The sequence below is a fragment of the Pelodiscus sinensis genome, chromosome 2, assembly GCF_052426305.1.
Source record: "Pelodiscus sinensis isolate ZL-2025 chromosome 2, ASM5242630v1, whole genome shotgun sequence".
Lineage (NCBI taxonomy): Eukaryota > Metazoa > Chordata > Testudines > Trionychidae > Pelodiscus > Pelodiscus sinensis.
In genome coordinates this window covers 229,533,491-229,552,198 of record NC_143053.1, presented here as the reverse complement: position 1 = coordinate 229,552,198, position 18,708 = coordinate 229,533,491, and the positions used below count along the sequence as shown (strand labels likewise).

Here is an 18,708-nt window from a genome sequence, read left to right as displayed (position 1 = left end):
TAAGAAAACAAACTTTTTGGCTGTTCTGGAAGGTGGGGGTAAGAACTGACTGCTACACTGTGCAAACTGAAACTAAGATCAAGGAGCCCAGAGACTGGAAAAGAAAAAAAAAGCGGGGGAGTGCAGCAGCCATGGCTACACTTACAGGGCCACTGGGACCTTTTGAGGAGACTTTAGAGCAATGGCAGGTATATACTGAGTGTTTTGAACTTTTTGTTATTGCAAATGACATTAAAGAAGAGAAGAAGGTGCCAATATTTTTAAGTGTTGTAGGGGCTAAGACCTATTCTCTGCTACGCAGCTTGCTGCTCCCTGTTAAGCCAGAGACCAAATCTTACAGTGACATTGTGGAAATCCTGGGGTCACATTATGCTCCAAAACCACTGGTAATTGCAGAAAGGTACAGGTTCCATAGCAGAGACCAAAAAGAAAGTGAAACAATTGTACAATTTGTAGCCAATTTGAAAAAGCTTGCTGAACACTGGAATTTAAGGAGATGTTAAATGATGCCATACGTGACAGGTTAGTGTGTGGCCTGCACAGTGAAGCTATACAGAGGCGTCTGTTAACAGAAGCTCAGCTCACCCTACAGAAGGCCATTGATATTGCGGTCTCCATGGAACTGGCCACACAGGAGGCACAATACCTTAGTGCACCCCCTGGGGTGCATAAAATGTCCCAAGAACCTACTCACAAAACAGTGGGGAGCCAGAAATGTTACCGCTGTGGTAAGACAGGTCACCATGCATCAGAATGCTGGTGTAAGAACCTAGTGTGTCGATAGTGTGGAAAAAAAGGACACATTGAGCGTGCCTGTAAACAAAAGAAAAAGAGGCCTGTGGTCTGGCGGAACAAAAACGAAAATCTGCATACCATCGAGCAGATAGATGCCTGATGATCAAAGTGACACCTTGTCTGAAGAAGTGCCATGCTATGTTTTGTCTTTGAAAGGGGGCTCCCATGAATACTGGGTAACCCCACTTTTGGATGGCAAATCAGTACGCATGGAAGTGGACACTGGTGCAGCAGTTTCATTGGTCTCAGACTCGGTGTATAAGGAAAAGTTGAAGCATCTTCCACTTAAGGCAACAAAGATCATTCTGAAGACACATACAGGAGAAGCAGTACCCCTATTGGGCACTACTGATGTTAAGGTGGAACTAAATGGACGGACTGCAGAATTACCACTGTTAGTGGTGAAAGGCCATTACTCAGCCTTAATGGGGAGATCATGGCTTAGGAAGATCCCACTGGACTGGGCAGAAGTGCACAGGATGACTCAAGAAGAAACAGGTCTGACTGATATATTAAAGAGACATGCTGCTGTTTTTGGAGAGGATCTGGGAAGTATGAGGGGAATCACCGTGAAACTGAACATTAAACCTGGTAGCCAACCAAAATATCTGAAGGCCAGAACTGTGCCGTATGTTATCAGGCCAAAAGTTGAAGCAGACCTGGAGCGCCTAGTCAAAAATGGAGTCCTAATACCAGTTACCCATAGTCCATGGGCAACTCCAATAGTTCCAATATTGAAGAAAGATGGTTCTATTCGGATTTGTGGGGATTTTAAGGTCACTGTTAACCCTGTTTTATGTGCAGAGCAATACCCCCTGCCTCGCATCGATGACATCTTTGCGGGCCTGGCTGGGGGACAAAAGTTCAGCAAGATTGATCTGAGTCAAGCATATTTACAGATACAAGTTGATGAGGAATCCCAAGAGCTGTTGACTACTGTGACTCATAAAGGGCTTTATCGTTACTGTCGCTTACCCTTCGGAATAACTTCTACCCCAGCCTTGTTCCAGAGAGCTATGGACCAGATCTTGTGTGGCTTGCCAGGAGTTCAGTGCTATCTTGACGACATCCTGGTCACAGGTGGGAATGAGGAGGATCACCTTAAGAACTTAGAGGCTACCCTACAAAGACTGGAAGAGTATGGCCTACGAGTCCGTAAAGATAAGTGTGCATTCTTTCAGCCCTCTGTTGAATATTTGGGACACATCATTGATGTTACTGGTCTTCATAAGTCCCTTTCAAAAGTTAAGGCTATTGTGGAAGCTCCACCCCTTCAAAATGTTAGTCAACTTCGTTCATTTCTAGGACTATTGAACTATTATGGAAGGTTTATTTCACAGCTAGCCACACTATTAAAACCACTTCACGAGCTCTTTGGCCAGAACAAGGTCTGGAAGTGGACTGACGCCTATGATGTTGCATTTAACCAGGCTAAATGTGCATTGCTAAATGCAGAGGTCCCGACGCATTTTGACCCATCCTTACCTTTACAGTTGGCTTGTGATGCCTTCCCATATGGAGTGGGAGAGGAGAAACCAATTGCTTTTGCTTCATGCACCTTAAGCACAGCTGAAACTAACTATGCGCAAATTGAACGTGAAGCATTGGGAATCGTTTTTGGAATTCAGAAATTTCACCAGTACCTGTTTGGACGGAAGTTTACACTTCTCACTGACCATCGACCTCTGACTGCAATTTTTGGTCCACACTCAGGTATTCCACCAATGGCTGCTAGTTGTATGCAACGATGGGCATTGTGGCTTTCAGGACACACATATGAGATCAGATATCGGAAAGCCACTCTACATGGCAATGCAGATGGTCTCTCTAGGCTGCCTTTGCCAGTCAAACATCAAGATAGTGGCCGGAAGGAAATCTTTTACTTTGAACAGGTAGAGAACAGGCTCATCACTGCTGCACAAGTTAAGAGAGCAACTCGTGTTGACCCAGTACTCTCCCAAGTAATGGAACTAGTGATGCGTGGAACATCTCTATGGAACTCTCAGGTCTCATCTGATCTTGTCCCTTACATGTCCAGGAGAATGGAGTTATCAACCCATTCGGGGTGCTTGTTGTGGGGAATGTGTGTCATTATTCCAAAAATACTGAGACCACAGATGTTAGAGCAACTGCATTCAGGTCACTGTGGAATGGTGCGCATGAAAGAAATTGCACAAAGCTATTTTTAGTGGCCTGGTTTGGACAGTGACATTGAAGAGAAGGCAAGAGCTTGTATTTCTTGCCAGGGTGTGAGGAATGCACCTCAGTTGGCACCTCTGCACCCATGGGACTGGCCTGAAAAACCATGGCAACGTATTCATGTTGATTTTGCTGGCCCATTTGAAGGTAGCATGTTTTTGGTGGTGGTGGATGCTCATTCCAAATGGCCAGAAGTCTGTATAATGCCTTCCACTACTGCTGAGAGTACTATCCAAAAATTACGGGGAATCTTCTTTCATTTGGGTATTCCTGAACAACTTGTGAGTGACAATGGTCCACAGTTTGTCTCTCAGGAGTTTGGAAATTTTATCAAAGCAAATGGGATCTATCACATTCCTACTTGAAAATAGGAATAAAAGATCCTCCGGAAAAGGGCTTATTTTCCGGAGAATCACGTCTAGACTGGCGCTTTTCTCCGGCTTATCCCCAAGCCGGAAAAAAGCGGCAGCCATGTTAATGCAAATACCGCGGGGGATATTTAAATCCCCCGCGGATTTTGCTATTCCAAAGTGTCTAATCTGCATCCCTTTTCTGGAAAAGGGGTGCAGTGTAGACACAGCCTTTGTGTTTGCTAAGAAAAACATTGTAATACAAATGGATATCTTGTTTAACCATTTCAATAATAATTTCAGAAACAATCTAATATACTTAACAATATGGTTAGGGTGTTACTCAACTTGAGTTCATCATTATCATCATAAATGAAAAATTAGAAGTGAAAGACCCAATACAATGTCAACTTTTGACTTTCCCCAAATTTTGTGTCTTCTGTCTTTTAGACCCAACCCTGCAAAAACACACATTTATAATGTGCATGTGAGTAGTCCCATTGCATTCAGTTCTGTGATATTTCTTACCTATGTAAACATCCCAATTAGCCATAAGTAAATATCACCCAAAATTATCTCAGCATCTCTGTATGACTCATTCTGATGTTAGTATTTAAATATGTTAATAACCTTTAAAAGAAGAGTCTAATCCAGGAGTGGGAACCTTTTTTAGGTTGGGCTGACTCACAGAAAAATCAGTTGGGGGGCTGATGACTTGGCCCCCGACTAAGAGAGAAAAAGACACTCCCCACATTCCCCTCACACACCAGAACTTGGGGGTGGGAAGGCTGGGCTAATAGATTTTGTGGGTTCCAGCCACCATGAGGGGATGTTGGGGGGGGGGGGAGGGGAGGGCCTTGAATGCCTCAAGCCTCAGGGGCCGGATCCAGGTCAGCCAGGGACTGCATCCGGGCCTTAGGCTCCCCACCCCTAGTCTAATCACTTTAAACTTGAAAAATGACTTTTATGGCCACTTAAACAATATGAATGTGCTTAAATTTAAGCATGCCAGCATTTCCATTGAAGTGACTGGGTGTGAAGTGTCTATAAGGTAGAAAAAAAGTCACTGATTCTTTGAACTCTGAGGAACAGTGCTATGTTTAAGGTGTCAACATTCAGGAATTCCTTGTACAAAATTATTTATCTCAGCCACAAACCTCACTGCTTTTGAGCCTGATATTCCTTTGTGGATTTTAGATAAGTGGCAAAGATGTGATTAAAAAAATTAATCTTGATTTAAGAAGTGGGTCTGCTCCACGAAAGCTCATCTCCTAATAAACTATCTTGTTAGTCTTTAAAGTGCTATATGGCTGCTTTTTTTGGTTTTAGTAGAATAACAAAGTAGTTGTGGCTGAAACAGAAAGGGGCATACCAATGTTGAGCATATCTAGCATGTAAATACCTTGTAAGTTTCATGGGGCTGGAGTCTGCCATTTCTGTAGAGGTACTGTAAATGTTATTAAACAATAGGAAAAAATCTTCCCAAAATATTTACCTTCAATAGTGGAAGAAATTTAGTCATTGGTGAGAACTTCAGTGACTCACACCAGAATCTTCCCTATTCTTGTTATCTTGAATTACATTTTTTTTCAGTTGCAGTAGGATTATCAGCTCAATCTAGGTTTACTTTGCCACCCTAACAGTCTTTCATTTTCCAGTGGAAATGTCTATTTGCTCATCAATCAACCTGAAAAATTTGGAGGATTAAGGAATATTTTCCCTCAGTTGAAAAACCCCATTTCTTCTTGGGATCTCAGTCAAGTTTTCAAGATGTTTTAAAGGACCTCTCTATGAACCAGTCTGTGATGACAGGCCTTTTTGATAGCACTTATATCAACCCAAAGAGTCAGCGACATTGGGGCCTTAATGGCAGACCCTCTTTTCATTGTGGTGTTCATGGACAAACTTTTCTTATATCAGTTCCCTAAATTCCTACCAAGGTGTCATCTTGGTGTCCTCTTAATCAGACCCCCAAAACCACATAATTCCTAATAGCAGGCTTCCTTCCATACTTTAGGTATCAGAAGAGCAATGGCCTTCTATCTAGACAGAACCAACCTATTTCAGAGGTCTCCTACGCTATTTATTTCCATTGCAGAGAGATCTAAAGGATCTAAAGTCTCCTCCCAAAGACAATCAAGATGGATCTTTGGGTATATTAATATGTGTGACTGTCACCAGGTTTCAGTCTCCTTTTACAGTACAGTATTAGCAGTCTCTATTAGATCACAACTAACATCTGTAGCATTACTTACAGATGTTCCATCTGTAGAAGCACTACATGGTCTTCAATACATACCTTCTCTAAGCACTATGCTTTGGTCTATGCCTCTAGATTTGGTGTGGCAGTTGGCTAAGTGGTTCCATCTTCATTTCTGGATCTGATTCTGTAGCTCCCTCCTTCCTGTGGGTGTACCGCTCTCTCGAGTCATCTGAAGTAGAGCAACCATAGGCACACTATTCAAAGAAGATATTACCAACCCTGTGCTGTACCTGTATTTCTCTGAGATGTATGTGTCTATGGATGTTCTACTATCTGCTCTTCTTCCCTTGCATTTCAGAGCTTCCTTATAGAACTTTGTGGTAGAGAAGGAACTGAGAATATAACCCTGTGCAGTCCCATATAGCCCTGATGTGTGGCACAGGGACATGTAGGACACATGCACAGGCTGAACAGCCATAGCTAATGAAAATCTATTTGAAGCCATGGGGGAGGGAGGCACACTATCTAAAGTAGTGCCCCGTAGGGGGATACATCTCGAAGAACAACAATTACTGCACAAGTTACTATACTCTCTCCTTCCCGTGTCCCAGTTCCAAACTATTTATATTTCTGCTTATGATGACTGCTTGTATACAAATATAAGTGTTTGGGACAAATAGAGCAAAGAATAACACCTGTATAAAATTTCACAGATTTTGAAGGAAAAAAATCATAATTTTTTTTTGCCCCTGGTTATAAATAAAGGCATGATCTTCTAAACACATTCAACTGAACAAAGTGCTTTATGAGTCCTATTGAAATAACAGATTAATAGATTTTTGAGACCAGAGGGGGCCATTACCCATCTAATCTGATCTGCATAACACAAATCATAAATATCACCTAGTAATGCCTTCAAGTCCATAATTTCTGGCTAAGCTACTGCAGATTTTTTTTGAAAGACTTTCATTCTTGATTTTAACTGATGTGAAGAATCAGTCATATCCCTATAATTAAGTTGTTTCAGTGGTTAATTATCCTTCCTGTCAAAAATGTGTGCCTTATTTCTAGTCTGAATTTTTCTATCTTTACCTTCCAGCCATTATCCCTTGTTATTCATATGGCTTCTAAATTAAAGAGCACTCTATTGTCAGAAATCTTCTCTCCATGTAGGAAGTTGCAGAGTATTGTTAAATTACCTCTTAATCTTGTTTTACAACTATTAATTGATTGAGCTTCTTTCTGTCGTGTCTCACTGTAAGGCAGGACTACTCAACTTTGGAAGCCCGAGGGGCCACAATGATGCTCACAGCACATGCCGAGGGCCGGAACTTAAGTCTGGTTGCGTATGCATGCAAATATATGCAAATAGCTTCTTTCACACTGAGGGGCATGAATACAAAGCAATTCCTACAATGCCCCAGCGCTCATGGCACCTTCTCCCTAGGGACTAGAAACGCCGGCACCCAGTACCCGTCTGTTCCAGCCAGCCTGTCTGCTTGTGCCTTTCAAATCTCACCCCGCCTGGGAGACACCTCACCGTTGTGGAGCGTCTTCCCAATGGAGGCCATCTTCAAAGCATCCCACCTGCAGGCCATGTGTTGAGCCCCACACAGGGCTGGCCTTAGGCCGATTTGACCAATTTGGTCAAATCGGGCCCCGCGCCTAAGGGGGCCCTGCGCCCCTGAACCCGGAAGTGCCGGCTGGTGAGTTACAGAGCCGGGGGCCCTGCTCCACCAATATGTGCGCGTCTTCCCATCCCATCCCTAGAACGTCCCCCTTGGCCCCTGCCATGCGCGGCTCCTTCTCGCTGCTTGCTGCTGCCCATGTGCGGCGCTGCACGTAGGCGGAGAGGAAGCACGGGCTATGATGTGGTGTCACGGCCTGGGATTTTAAAAGTCCTGGGAGGCCATGTTGCGGGGCCTCTCTGGTTCTGGCTTTGGCCTCTGGGGCCTGAGCACAGGCCCCGGCCCCGGCCCCGGCCCCGGCCCCGCAACCTGGAAGGCAGAAGGTGGGGAACGGACTTCTGCGGGGGGAAGGGAAGGGGCTTGGGCTTAGACGGAGGTGGGAGGCTTGGGCGGCGAAGGAGGGGAGGGGCGGGTGTGGGGTGAGGGTGGGGGGGAAGGGGCTTGGGCAGAGGCAGAGGGGTGGAGGGGGAGGGGTAGAAGAAGGGGCTTGGGTGGGGGGAGGGGAAGGCACCAAGAGTCACATCTAACTGAAAGTCACAAAAGATGGAAACAGGTTTTATTTCTGGTGGTGTAGAGTCTATTTGGGAGTCCTCAATTATATCTGACACTTTACATCCAGTGTTTAAAGGCAGAGCTGACTAGAATCAATTGAGAGTCTTTGTCTTGTCTCAGTGATCGCTTGAGCAAAAATCATTGATAAAATCTTGTCTAGACAGATCTTGGGCTCAACATGCAGGCAGTGTGTTGAAGAGCAGCGCAAAGGAGGCAATGGTGGTGAGGTATCATATTACCTAGTGAAATCATTGGTGCTGAAATCACTAAGGCCTGGAATTTGACCACGGAACTGACACTTTCTTAAGACTCAATTTTTGCTATTTAAAAAGTAAATCGATGTAACAGAAAAATGCAACGCTCTGTAGTAACTTTTTTAAAAAAAACTTTAAACTTTATTGAAAAAATTGGATAGTTTGCAATTGAAAATATTTGACCTACACTTAAGGCAACTGATTTAATTTTGTGTAAAATTTTGCATAATAAAGGATGGCATTTTTTTTTTGAAAATGTTCAACTACATTTTGACCAGATCTACTTCTGATGTGATATTTGTTGTGGGTATGTTTTTGTTTTGTTTTGTTTTTTTTGCTCAACAAAAAATCCCTGTGAGGGGGCCCTGCCAAAGTGGTTCGAATTGGGCCCCGCACTTCCTAAAGCCGGCCCTGGCCCCACATAAACCCAAACCACAGCATGGGCTGCAAACAAACATGCCATGGGCAGCATGTGGCCCATGGGCCGCATGTTGAGAGGCCCTATTGTAAGGAATTAGGGATGTTAAATTGTGAGTAATTTACTAATCGAATAGTTGATGAATTTTACATCGACTATTTGATTAGTCAGTAGGGTACCTCTGCCTTTGAAGTTCAAAGGTGAAAGTGTCACATGGAGCCTGGCGTCAGCTGGGGACTCCCCCACTGACCTTGCTCCCTGCAGTGCTGCCGCTTTGAAATGCCAACGGGGAGCCTAGAGTGAAGCTCCTTGCATCATTTCAAAGCAGCTGTGCCGTGTGTAGCCCAGAATCAGTTGGGGTCTTCCGTGCTGATACTAGGCTCCCTGTGGCACTGCTGCTTTGAAATGCCGCAAGGAGCCCGGAGTCAGGCTTCTTGTGGCATTTTAAAGCGGCAGCACCACATGGAGCATGGGATCAACTGGGGACTCCCGCGCTGACCTGGGGCTCCCTGCAGTGCTGCCACTTTGCAATGCTGTAGGGAGCCCGACATTAGGCACTTTGCAGCATTTCAAAGTGGCAGCGTGGCATGGAGCCCAGGGTTAATGGGGGAGTCCTCAGCTGATCCCAGGCTCTGTGTGGTGCTGCCACTTTGAAATGCCATGTGCAGCCTGGGGACACCCGAGGTGGCCCTGGATTGCATGTGGCGTTTCAAAGTGGCAGCACCGCATGGAGCCCAGAATCTGGCCCCAGGTACCACGCTGCGCTGCTGCTTTGAAGTACCCCCTTCTCTTCCTCTCCCCTTGCCTTTTTCTGATAGAGGCAGCAAGGGGGGAAAGCAACTAGTCAGCTCGACTATCTGATAAGCATTTGCTTATAGTTGACTAGTCCTTCACGTCCCTTGTAAGGCAGGCTTTCCAGATCTCAAATTAGTGTTGTCATACTTTTCTATATCCTTTCCAATTTGTCACCATCTCTTTGGAAATAGGAACACCAGAACTAGACACAGTTTTTCCAATAATGGTCTTGCTAATGCCATATACAGTTGTAATATCCTCTTCCTATTTCTAATTGCTATTCCCCTAAACATATATCTTAGCTTTCTTAGCCACTGTATCATACTAGAGGCTCATATTCATTTGATTTCCTCCCCATGACTTCTAAGTCTCTTTCCATGGGATTATTCTCCATGCATAATAGTAGTTACTTGCAGGACTGAATATAAGATGCTGATCTTGCAATGAGCTCCATGTGAGTGGACCCTGGGTCCATGTTAAATGCCATTGATATTCACTGGGGTCCTCTGCTGGCACAGTGGTCAGTTGTGTGGAGATCATTGCAAATTTGGGAACTATGTTCCTTAATGGTATTTACTTTAGAGATGGAAACCATTTTTAAAAGGAAATCGTAATAATTTAAAATTTTGTTTGTTGTTTTTTTTTCAGGGTAGAGGAAAGGAGAAAGATGATATTGATTATGAGAGAAAAAGTGATGTATATAAAGATCTTATCACGTTTTTAAGGGAAAGATCAGCAAAATTTGTCGAAAACATTGTTAAACAGGTATGTATATTGTGATGTTATTTTACATACTGTACTGTGATATAGTCTGCTCCCATAGTGGTAGTGGTATCTAGCAGTCAGCTTATCCTCATCATGTGACATGGCCTTTTAAGATTTTGAGAGGCTATGATGTATGCAATAGATCTAGGAAATAAGAGGTATTGGTGGAAATGAAGCAGTTTGTGGAACATGTAATGATAAGGAGAAAATCAGTTACATTTTGTTTAAGAGGCTGGGACCAAGAGTTTTGTAGAGTGAATGGGGCAAGTCTCCCCTGTCTTTCCAAAAAATAGGAATGAGCTAAAAGAAAAGGACTGTATAAATTCATCCTCTTCGCTCATAACAGAGAGATACACAAACAAGAGAAGGTTATTAGCTGAATCCTCTGAAGCTGGAGAATATTTGGAGCCAGCTGAATAAAACTGATTGAAAGCCACAACTGGCCTGAGGTAATGAGCACACCTGAGAAAGGAGAGCAAGTAATAGCTACAGTTGTATAGATTAAGCTATCATTTAAGTCATCACTAACTATAAGCTTCCTATCAGAAAAGCTATGGTATGGCACAATGTTTATTTCATGTATCTGACAAAGTAGGCTCTAGCTCACGAAAGCTTAGGTCCAAATAAATTTTAAAAAATGAGTGGTCCTGTGATACCTTAGAGACTAACCAAAATATATAGAATCATGAGCTTTCGTAGGCAAAACCCACTTCATCAAATGATTTGGAATGCAAATAACAGAAGCAGAAGTAGTACATATCAATTGTTAGTGAGGCTAATTAAGTGGGCTGGGCTAATACATAACATCTGCATTTCCACATTAAAAGCTATTGGCAGAAGAAATTGGCGTTGTAATGTGCTAATCAGTTAGTCATTGTTTAGGCCCAAGGTAACAGTGTCAAATCTGTAGATAAATTCCAGTTCTGCAAACTCTCTCTCTACTTGGTTAGTGAAATTCCTTTGTATATTGGCCAGTCCAGACAGTCCCTATGACAAAGGATAGATGGATACAAGTCAAACATCAGAAATGGTAACACACATACACCTCCAAGGGAATGTTTTAATCTGTCTGGTTACTCGGTCATGGATTTAAAAGTAGCCAGTCTTCTACAAAAGAATTTCACTAGCCAATTACAGAACTGCAGAATTGGAATTTATCTACAGATTTGATATTGTTTAGGCCCAGGGCAACCATAACTTTAACTGGTTACTGCATTAGAAAGCCAGTTTCTCCTTCCATTAACATCTGCATTTCCACATCAAAAACTATGTATGGGACACATCCAGCCCCACTTCTTCTGCATGATGTCTGACTGTTTGTAAAGAATGTCATCTACTGAATCACCAGTATCACTTCCTAAAGCACTTTGGTTTACCTTGCCATTTAAAAGTCTAACTCAAACCTGGCATCTTGAGGCAGGGAATATATTTCCATTACATTTTGCATACCATAAAGCACATTTATAGTGTTTAGTAAATAACTGTCAACCACATTTTGCTTATTGAGATGTGACTCTATATGAGAAAACCCTACACCACAAGTTTCATTCTTTCTTAGCTTTTCTTAGCAGACATTTAGCATTTGAACTAATAGAGACTAAGCTGTACACACCCAATAATAATTTCTCTATCTCTTGACTGAAATCATTTATGGAATAAGATAGAGAATCTTGCATTGTTACTGCCTTTGCTGTATCTGTTTTTTTGGTTAATGGCTACAATTTCCTGTGTAGTCAATCTGGCACATTTCACAAGCACTAACAAACTTAAAAAGCATATTGCATATGTAGGGGGAGAATTATTAGAAGGGAAAAGATTTTGGTGCAGTGAGTAACTGTTCTTTTTTGTAACTGATTTTAAGTGGTTAGAAAGAAATACATGGCATTTATCAATACAGAAACAGAATCTACAGTATATGAGGTCTGGAAAAAGTTTGCTTTGTGACAAACTGAAAGAACTGTCTCCAAATGTTCTCCTACTAATGTTCTTGAGGAGCAACGGGGGGAAAAAAGTGTGAGGGATATTTGCGTTAGTCTGATTCAGCAAAAATAACAGAGTCCTTTGGCACCTTAAAGACTTTGGGCATAAGCTTTCATGGGCTGGAATCCACTTCATCAGATACATGAAGAGGGAACTTCAGTTTGGTAAGTATATATACACATGAAAAAATTGGAGTGATACATTATTATGCAGAGAACCAGTGCTAACTAGATCCATTCAATCAGGGCGTATGTGGTCCATTTCCAACAGCAGACGAGAAGATGTGAATACCAAAAGAGGGAATATCACTTTTTGTAATGAGCTAGCTACTCCCAGTCCTTAGTCAGACCTAGTCTGATAGTGTCCAATTTGCATATGAATTCCAGCTCTGCAGTTTCACGCTGAAGTTTGGCAATTTTCTTACTGAGTCTCTAGGGAGACTGAAGTGCTCTCCTATTGATTTTTGAATGTCACCATTCTTGATGTCTGATTTGTGTCCATTCTTTCGTGTTGGGAGAGTTTGGTTTGGCCAATATGCATGGCAAAGGGTCATTGCTGGCATATGATGAAATATATCACATTAGTAGATGTGCAGCCGAACAAGCCCCTGATTGTGTCACCTTAGCCCCAGAAGAAGAGATACTACTTTTGGCCTAAAATCTCACCCTGACTAAATGTCATTAAGCTGCAGCTTAAGTTGTTATGATTGTTTTTCTGAGATAAAATAAATCATTCTTTAGAGGACATGATAGATTTAAAAAAGGAGGAATAGCTTCAAAGAGTTCATTACCTTACTTATATATTGCAAAGTTAATCAGCTTTTATATTGTCTGTCTAATTAACATTTAAAGGAATGATGTTAGTCTATGTGGATATGTCTACACTACAGCACTAATTCATAGAATCATAGGACTGGAAGGGACCTCAAGAGGTCATCGAGTCCAGCCCCCCGCCCTCAAGGCAGGACCAAGCTCCGTCTACACCATCCCTGACAGATGTCTATCTAACCTGTTCTTAAATATCTCCAGAGATGGAGATTCCACCACCTCCCTTGGCAATTTATTCCAATATTTGACCACCCTGACAGTTAGGAATTTTTTCCTAATGTCGAATCTAAACCTCCCCTGCTGCACTTTAAGCCCATTACTCCTTGTCCTGTCCTCAGAAACCAAGAGGAACAAATTTTCGCCTTCCTCCTTGTGGCACCCTTTTAGATATTTGAAAACCGCTATCATGTCCCCCCTTAATCTTCTTTTTTCCAAACTAAACAAGCCCAGTTCATGAAGCCTGGCTTCATAGGTCATGTTCTCTAAACCTTTAATCATTCTTGTCGCTCTTCTCGGTACCCTTTCCAATTTCTCCACATCTTTCTTGAAATGTGGCGCCCAGAACTGGACACAGTATTCCAGCTGAGGCCTAACTAGTGCAGAGTAGAGCGGCAGAATGACTTCACGAGTTTTGCTTACAACACACCTGTTGATACAACCTAGAATCATATTTGCTTTTTTTGCAACAGCATCACACTGTTGACTCATATTCAACTTGTGGTCCACTATGACCCCTAGATCCCTTTCCGCCATGCTCCTTCCTAGACAGTTGCTTCCCATCTTGTATGTATGGAACTGATTGTTCCTTCCTAAGTGGAGCACTTTGCATTTCTCTTTATTAAACCTCATCCTGTTTACCTCTGACCATTTCTCTAACTTGCTAAGGTCATTTTGAATTATGTCCCTATCCTCCAAAGAAGTTGCAACCCCACCCAGTTTGGTATCATCTGCAAACTTAATAAGAGTACTCTCTATCCCAATATCTACATCATTGATGAAGATATTGAACAGTACGGGTCCCAAAACAGACCCTTGAGGAACTCCACTTGTTATCCCTTTCCAGCAGGATTTAGCACCGTTAACAACAACTCTCTGACTACGGTTATCCAGCCAATTATGCACCCACCTTATCGTGGCCCTTTCTAAGTTATATTTGCCTAGTTTATCAATAAGAATATCATGCGAGACCGTATCAAATGCCTTACTAAAGTCTAGGTATATGACATCCACCGCTTCTCCCTTATCCACAAGGCTCGTTATCCTATCAAAGAAAGCTATCAGATTAGTTTGGCATGACTTGTTCTTCACAAACCCATGCTGGCTATTCCCTATCACTTTATTACCTTCCAAGTGTTTACATACGATTTCCTTAATTACCTGCTCCATTATCTTCCCTGGGACAGACGTTAAACTGACCGGTCTGTAGTTTCCTGGGTTGTTCTTATTCCCCTTTTTATAGATGGGCACAATATTTGCCCTTTTCCAGTCTTCTGGAATCTCCCCTGTCTGCCATGATTTTTCAAAAATCATAGCTAAAGTTTCAGATACTTCCTCTATCAGCTCCTTGAGTATCCTGGGATGCATTTCATCAGGACCTGGTGACTTGCTGACATCTAACTTTCCTAAGTGATTTTTAACTTGTTCTTTGTGTATCCTATCTTCTAAACTTACCCTCTCTCTGCTTGTATTCACTACGTTAGGCACACCTCCAGACTTCTCGGTGAAGACCGAAACAAAGAAGTCATTAAGCATCTCTGCCATTTCCAAGTTTCCTGTTACTGCTTCTCCCTCCTCACTAAGCAGTGGGCCTACCTTGTCCTTGGTCTTCCTCTTGCTTTTAATGTATTTATAAAAGGTCTTCTTGTTTCCCTTTATGCCTGTAGCTAGTTTGATCTCATGTTGTGCCTTTGCCTTTCTAATCTTGCCCCTGCATTCCCATGTTGCTTGCCTATATTCATCCTTTGTTGTTTGTCCTAGTTTCCATTTTTTATATGACTCCTTTTTTATTTTGAGATCATGCAAGATCTCCTTGTTAAGCCAAGCTGGTCTTTTGCCATATTTTCTATCTTTCCTACACAGCGTAATTGTTTGCTTTTGGGCCCTTAACAACGTCCCTTTGAAATACTTCCAACTCTCCTCAGTTGTTTTTCCCTTCCATTTTGCTTCCCATGGGACCTTACCTACAAGTTCTCTGAGCTTATCAAAATCTGCCTTCCTGAAATCCATTACCTCAATTGTGCTGGTCTCCCTTCTACCTTTCCTTAAGATCATGAACTCTATTATTTCATGATCACTGTCCCCTATACTGTCTTCCACTTTCAAGTTCTCAACTAGTTCCTCCCTATTTGTTAAAACCACATCCAGAACAGCTTCTCCTCTGGTAGCTTTTTCAACCTTCTGAAACAGAAAGTTGTCTCCAATGCAGTCCAGAAACGTATTGGATAGCCTGTGCCCCGCTGTGTTAGTTTCCCAACATATGTCTGGATAGCTGAAGTCCCCCATCACCACCAAATCTTGGGCTTTGGATAGTTTTGTTAATTGTTTAAAAAAGGCCTCATCCACCTCTTCCACCTTGCTAGGTGGCCTGTAGTAGACTCCTAGCATGATATCACCCTCGTTTTTTACCCCTTTTAGCTTAACCCAGAGACTCTCTACACAGCTATCTCCTACGTTCATCTCCACTTCAGTCCAAGTGCGTTCATTTTTAATATACAAGGCAACCCCTCCTCCCTTTTTTCCCTGTCTGTCCTTCCTGAGCAAGCCGTACCCTTCCATACCAACATTCCAATCATGCGTCCCCTCCCACCAGGTTTCTGTAATACCAATGATATCATAGTTGTATTTATTGGTTAGCAATTCCAGTTCTTCCTGCTTATTAGTTAATTCGAACTAAGCTAATTCGTACTAATGCATCTAGAAATAAAAACTAGTTTGAATTAGTGTTTTGCTAATTCGAACTAGCATGTCCACATTAAGTGGACCCTGAACTGGGGTTAAGGATGTCCGGAAGTAGTGCCGGCAGGGCATCAGATGAGAATTTAGAGCGTGGAGCTGCTGTCTCAGGCTAGCTGAGGGATGTGCTTAAAGGGACCCGACCCCCACCCCGGACAGACAGTTCTCAGGGGTGCCCCGCTTGCAAAGCAGTCCTGGCTTGGAGTGCCCTGAGTGCCCACACTGGGCACATTACAGCACTTGGCCATCAGACTGGCTGCACTTGCCGCAGGCTGCCATCTGGGGAGAGGGGGCAATTGGGGGGCTGCAGGAGAGCTTCCACCCCCAGAAGCCTGCAGAGCCAGCCCAGTCCTCCCCATCGGGGGCTCATGCCCCATTCCTCCCTCACCTTCTTCCACTTACCCTTCCCTAGCCCCCCTTCCTGATGTACAAAATAAAGAAAATGTGTGGTCAAAAATAGAATCTCTCTTTATTGAACAAAACTGGGGGAGACTGGGAAAAGGAGGTGGGAGAGGGGAAGAGAGAGGCTGGGAGAGGGGAGGGCAACTAAAATGATCAGAGATTTGGAAGAGGTCCCATATGAAGAGAGGCTAAAGAGACTGGGACTTTTCAGCTTAGAAAAGAGGAGATGGAGGGGGGATAGGATAGAGGTCTATAAAAGCATGAGTGGGGTGGAGAGGGTGCATAAAGAAAAGTTCTTCATTAGTTCCCATAAAGAAGGACTAGAGGACACCAAAGGAAATGCATGGGTAGCAGGCTTCAAACTAGTAACAGAAAGTTGTTCTTCACAAAGCAAAGAGTCAACCTGTGGAACTCCTTGCTGCAGGAGGCTGTGAAGGCTAGAACTAGAACAGAGTTTAAAGAGAAATGAGATAAAGTGATGGAGGTTGGGTCCATGGAGTGGTATTAGCCAGGGGGTAGGAGTGGTGTCCCTGCCCAAAGTTTGTGGAAGGCTGGAGAGGGATGGCACGAGACAAATGGCTTGGTCACTGTCATCGGTCCATCCCCTCCAGGGTCCCTAGGGTTGGCCGCTGTCGGCAGACAGGCTACTGGGCTAGATGGACCTTTGGTCTGACCCAGTACGGCCATTGTAAGCTCAGGGCTCAGGATCGGGGGTCTCAGTGGACCATCTTGATTTTCATGCAAACCTGCTCCTGGGTGGCCAGGCTGGCAGCTATCCTGCCCTAGACGGCCACTTTCCTGTGCCTAGTGCGGAGGTCGTGGACGAGGTCCACGATGTCCGCACTAGACCAGGCGTGTGCCCGCCACTTGCGGTCCCGGGCAAGCTCCCGGGAGCCGCCAGCCTGGTCCCGGGAAGAGGGGGAGGGCTGGGGGGCATCGGGTGGCTGGCTCGAGCCATGCCAGGTGCAGGGTCTGCTAGCTGGGTGCTGGCAGGCTTGCACCTGGCACGGGCATCGTAGCCAGCCCGTGCCCCTTTAAGGGGTCCGGGGCTGGGAGGGGGGCAGTAGAGTTTCCCTGGTGTTGGCCAGAGTGGCCACCAGGGAAAGCTGGGGAAGGCTAGCCTCCCACTAGTTCGAATTAAGGGGCTACACACCCCTTAATTCAAACTAGTAAGTTCGAACTAGGCTTAGATGCTCATTCCTTGTGGAATGAGGTTTACCTATTTCGAACTAAGCGCTCCGCTAGTTCGAATTAAGTTTGAAGTAGCGGAGCGCTAGTGTAGTGCCTATCAAAGTTAATTCGAACTAACATCCGTTAGTTCGAATCAACTTTGTAGTGAAGACATACCCTGTTAGTGTTGCTAGCACGGGTTTGCTGTAAGAAGTACTGCCTTTAACTTGCTAAAATAGTCAAATAATGGCCTAACTAGGATTTCCCCAGGGTTATCTTGACCATTTTAGCATATGTTAAAGGCAATCTACCCTGTCTAGACTACATTTTTAAAATGTATTAATTAACATGAGTTAGCTAAGTGTTAGACATTTGGGTAAGCATGCATGGGACAGTTAATTCCCCTTACAAACTAGTAAGAGGCAGGCCAAATTTTGACAGTCTCTTAAACTGTATTGAACCAGATACGTAAAAGAATGTCAGTGCTTGGATGCATGCTACTGACAGCTGGAATAATAATAATGAGGGATCATAAGTTATCTGTCCTGTCAACACTGAATAGTCCAGTAGGAAATAAGAGTTAACAAAAGGCAGTAGCTGTGCTGTACTTTCTGGATGCTTTGACAAACCATGGTACTAGACAGAGCTAGTTGTTGGTTTTGTAAGTTCAACTCCCTACATGAGATTGAAGGCATGTTGTTGGTACAAAGACAAAACCAGAAAAAAAAGTAGAGAGAAAATACTTACATTAATTTTACTTGTAAAAATTAGCATGTACATTTGAAACTAATCAGCACTTAGGTATAACATTAGTTTTGGGAGTCACATATTTTATAATGGCAATGAAAACTCTAGACCATGTGATTATAGTAGGATGTTGACTTCAGGTTTACTGGAGATAAGAGCCAGTGATTCAGGCCTCACTGCCCAAGTTGAGAAAGTGTTAATAAGGTCTCCTTCGCAGAGTGGATATTTTGCTGCAAATTAGAGATTAAAAACTAAGGACCTGATCCTGTAAACTCGTTACTTGTGAAAATAGCTCTTATACAAGTAGTCCATTGAAAGCAGAGTGGGAGAGTTTTCAGGATTGGACCATTAAAACGGGTATGAATTTGGATTCTGTAGTACTGCTGATGTGGCATATTAGAATAGGACAGAAATCACCTTTAGAGTAGCTTCAAGAATTTCCAAATAAGCTAATAACTTTGTTTTAAATGCATTTCAATTGACTGGACACACTGAAAGAAGGACAGGAGACACATCATGTGGATTTTAATCGGGCTACAAGTTTTATTTATAGATATGTGGAAGTACCTGGCAGATACAGTTGCAGGCAAATCCGTGTATCTTTAAATCAT

General features: G+C 43.3%; 1 protein-coding gene across 7 annotated transcripts in view; it reads left to right on the top strand.

Moving 5' to 3' along the window:
- Positions 1 to 18,708, top strand: part of ODAD2 (outer dynein arm docking complex subunit 2) — a 224,329-nt gene that overhangs the window by 32,786 nt on the left and 172,835 nt on the right. For all 7 annotated transcript variants that reach the window (XM_075922574.2, XM_075922576.2, XM_006124782.5 and 4 more), the window contains one exon: positions 9,903 to 10,019. In XM_075922574.2, coding sequence (XP_075778689.1) covers positions 9,903 to 10,019 — 117 coding nt within the window. The remainder of the gene's footprint in view (positions 1 to 9,902; positions 10,020 to 18,708) is intronic.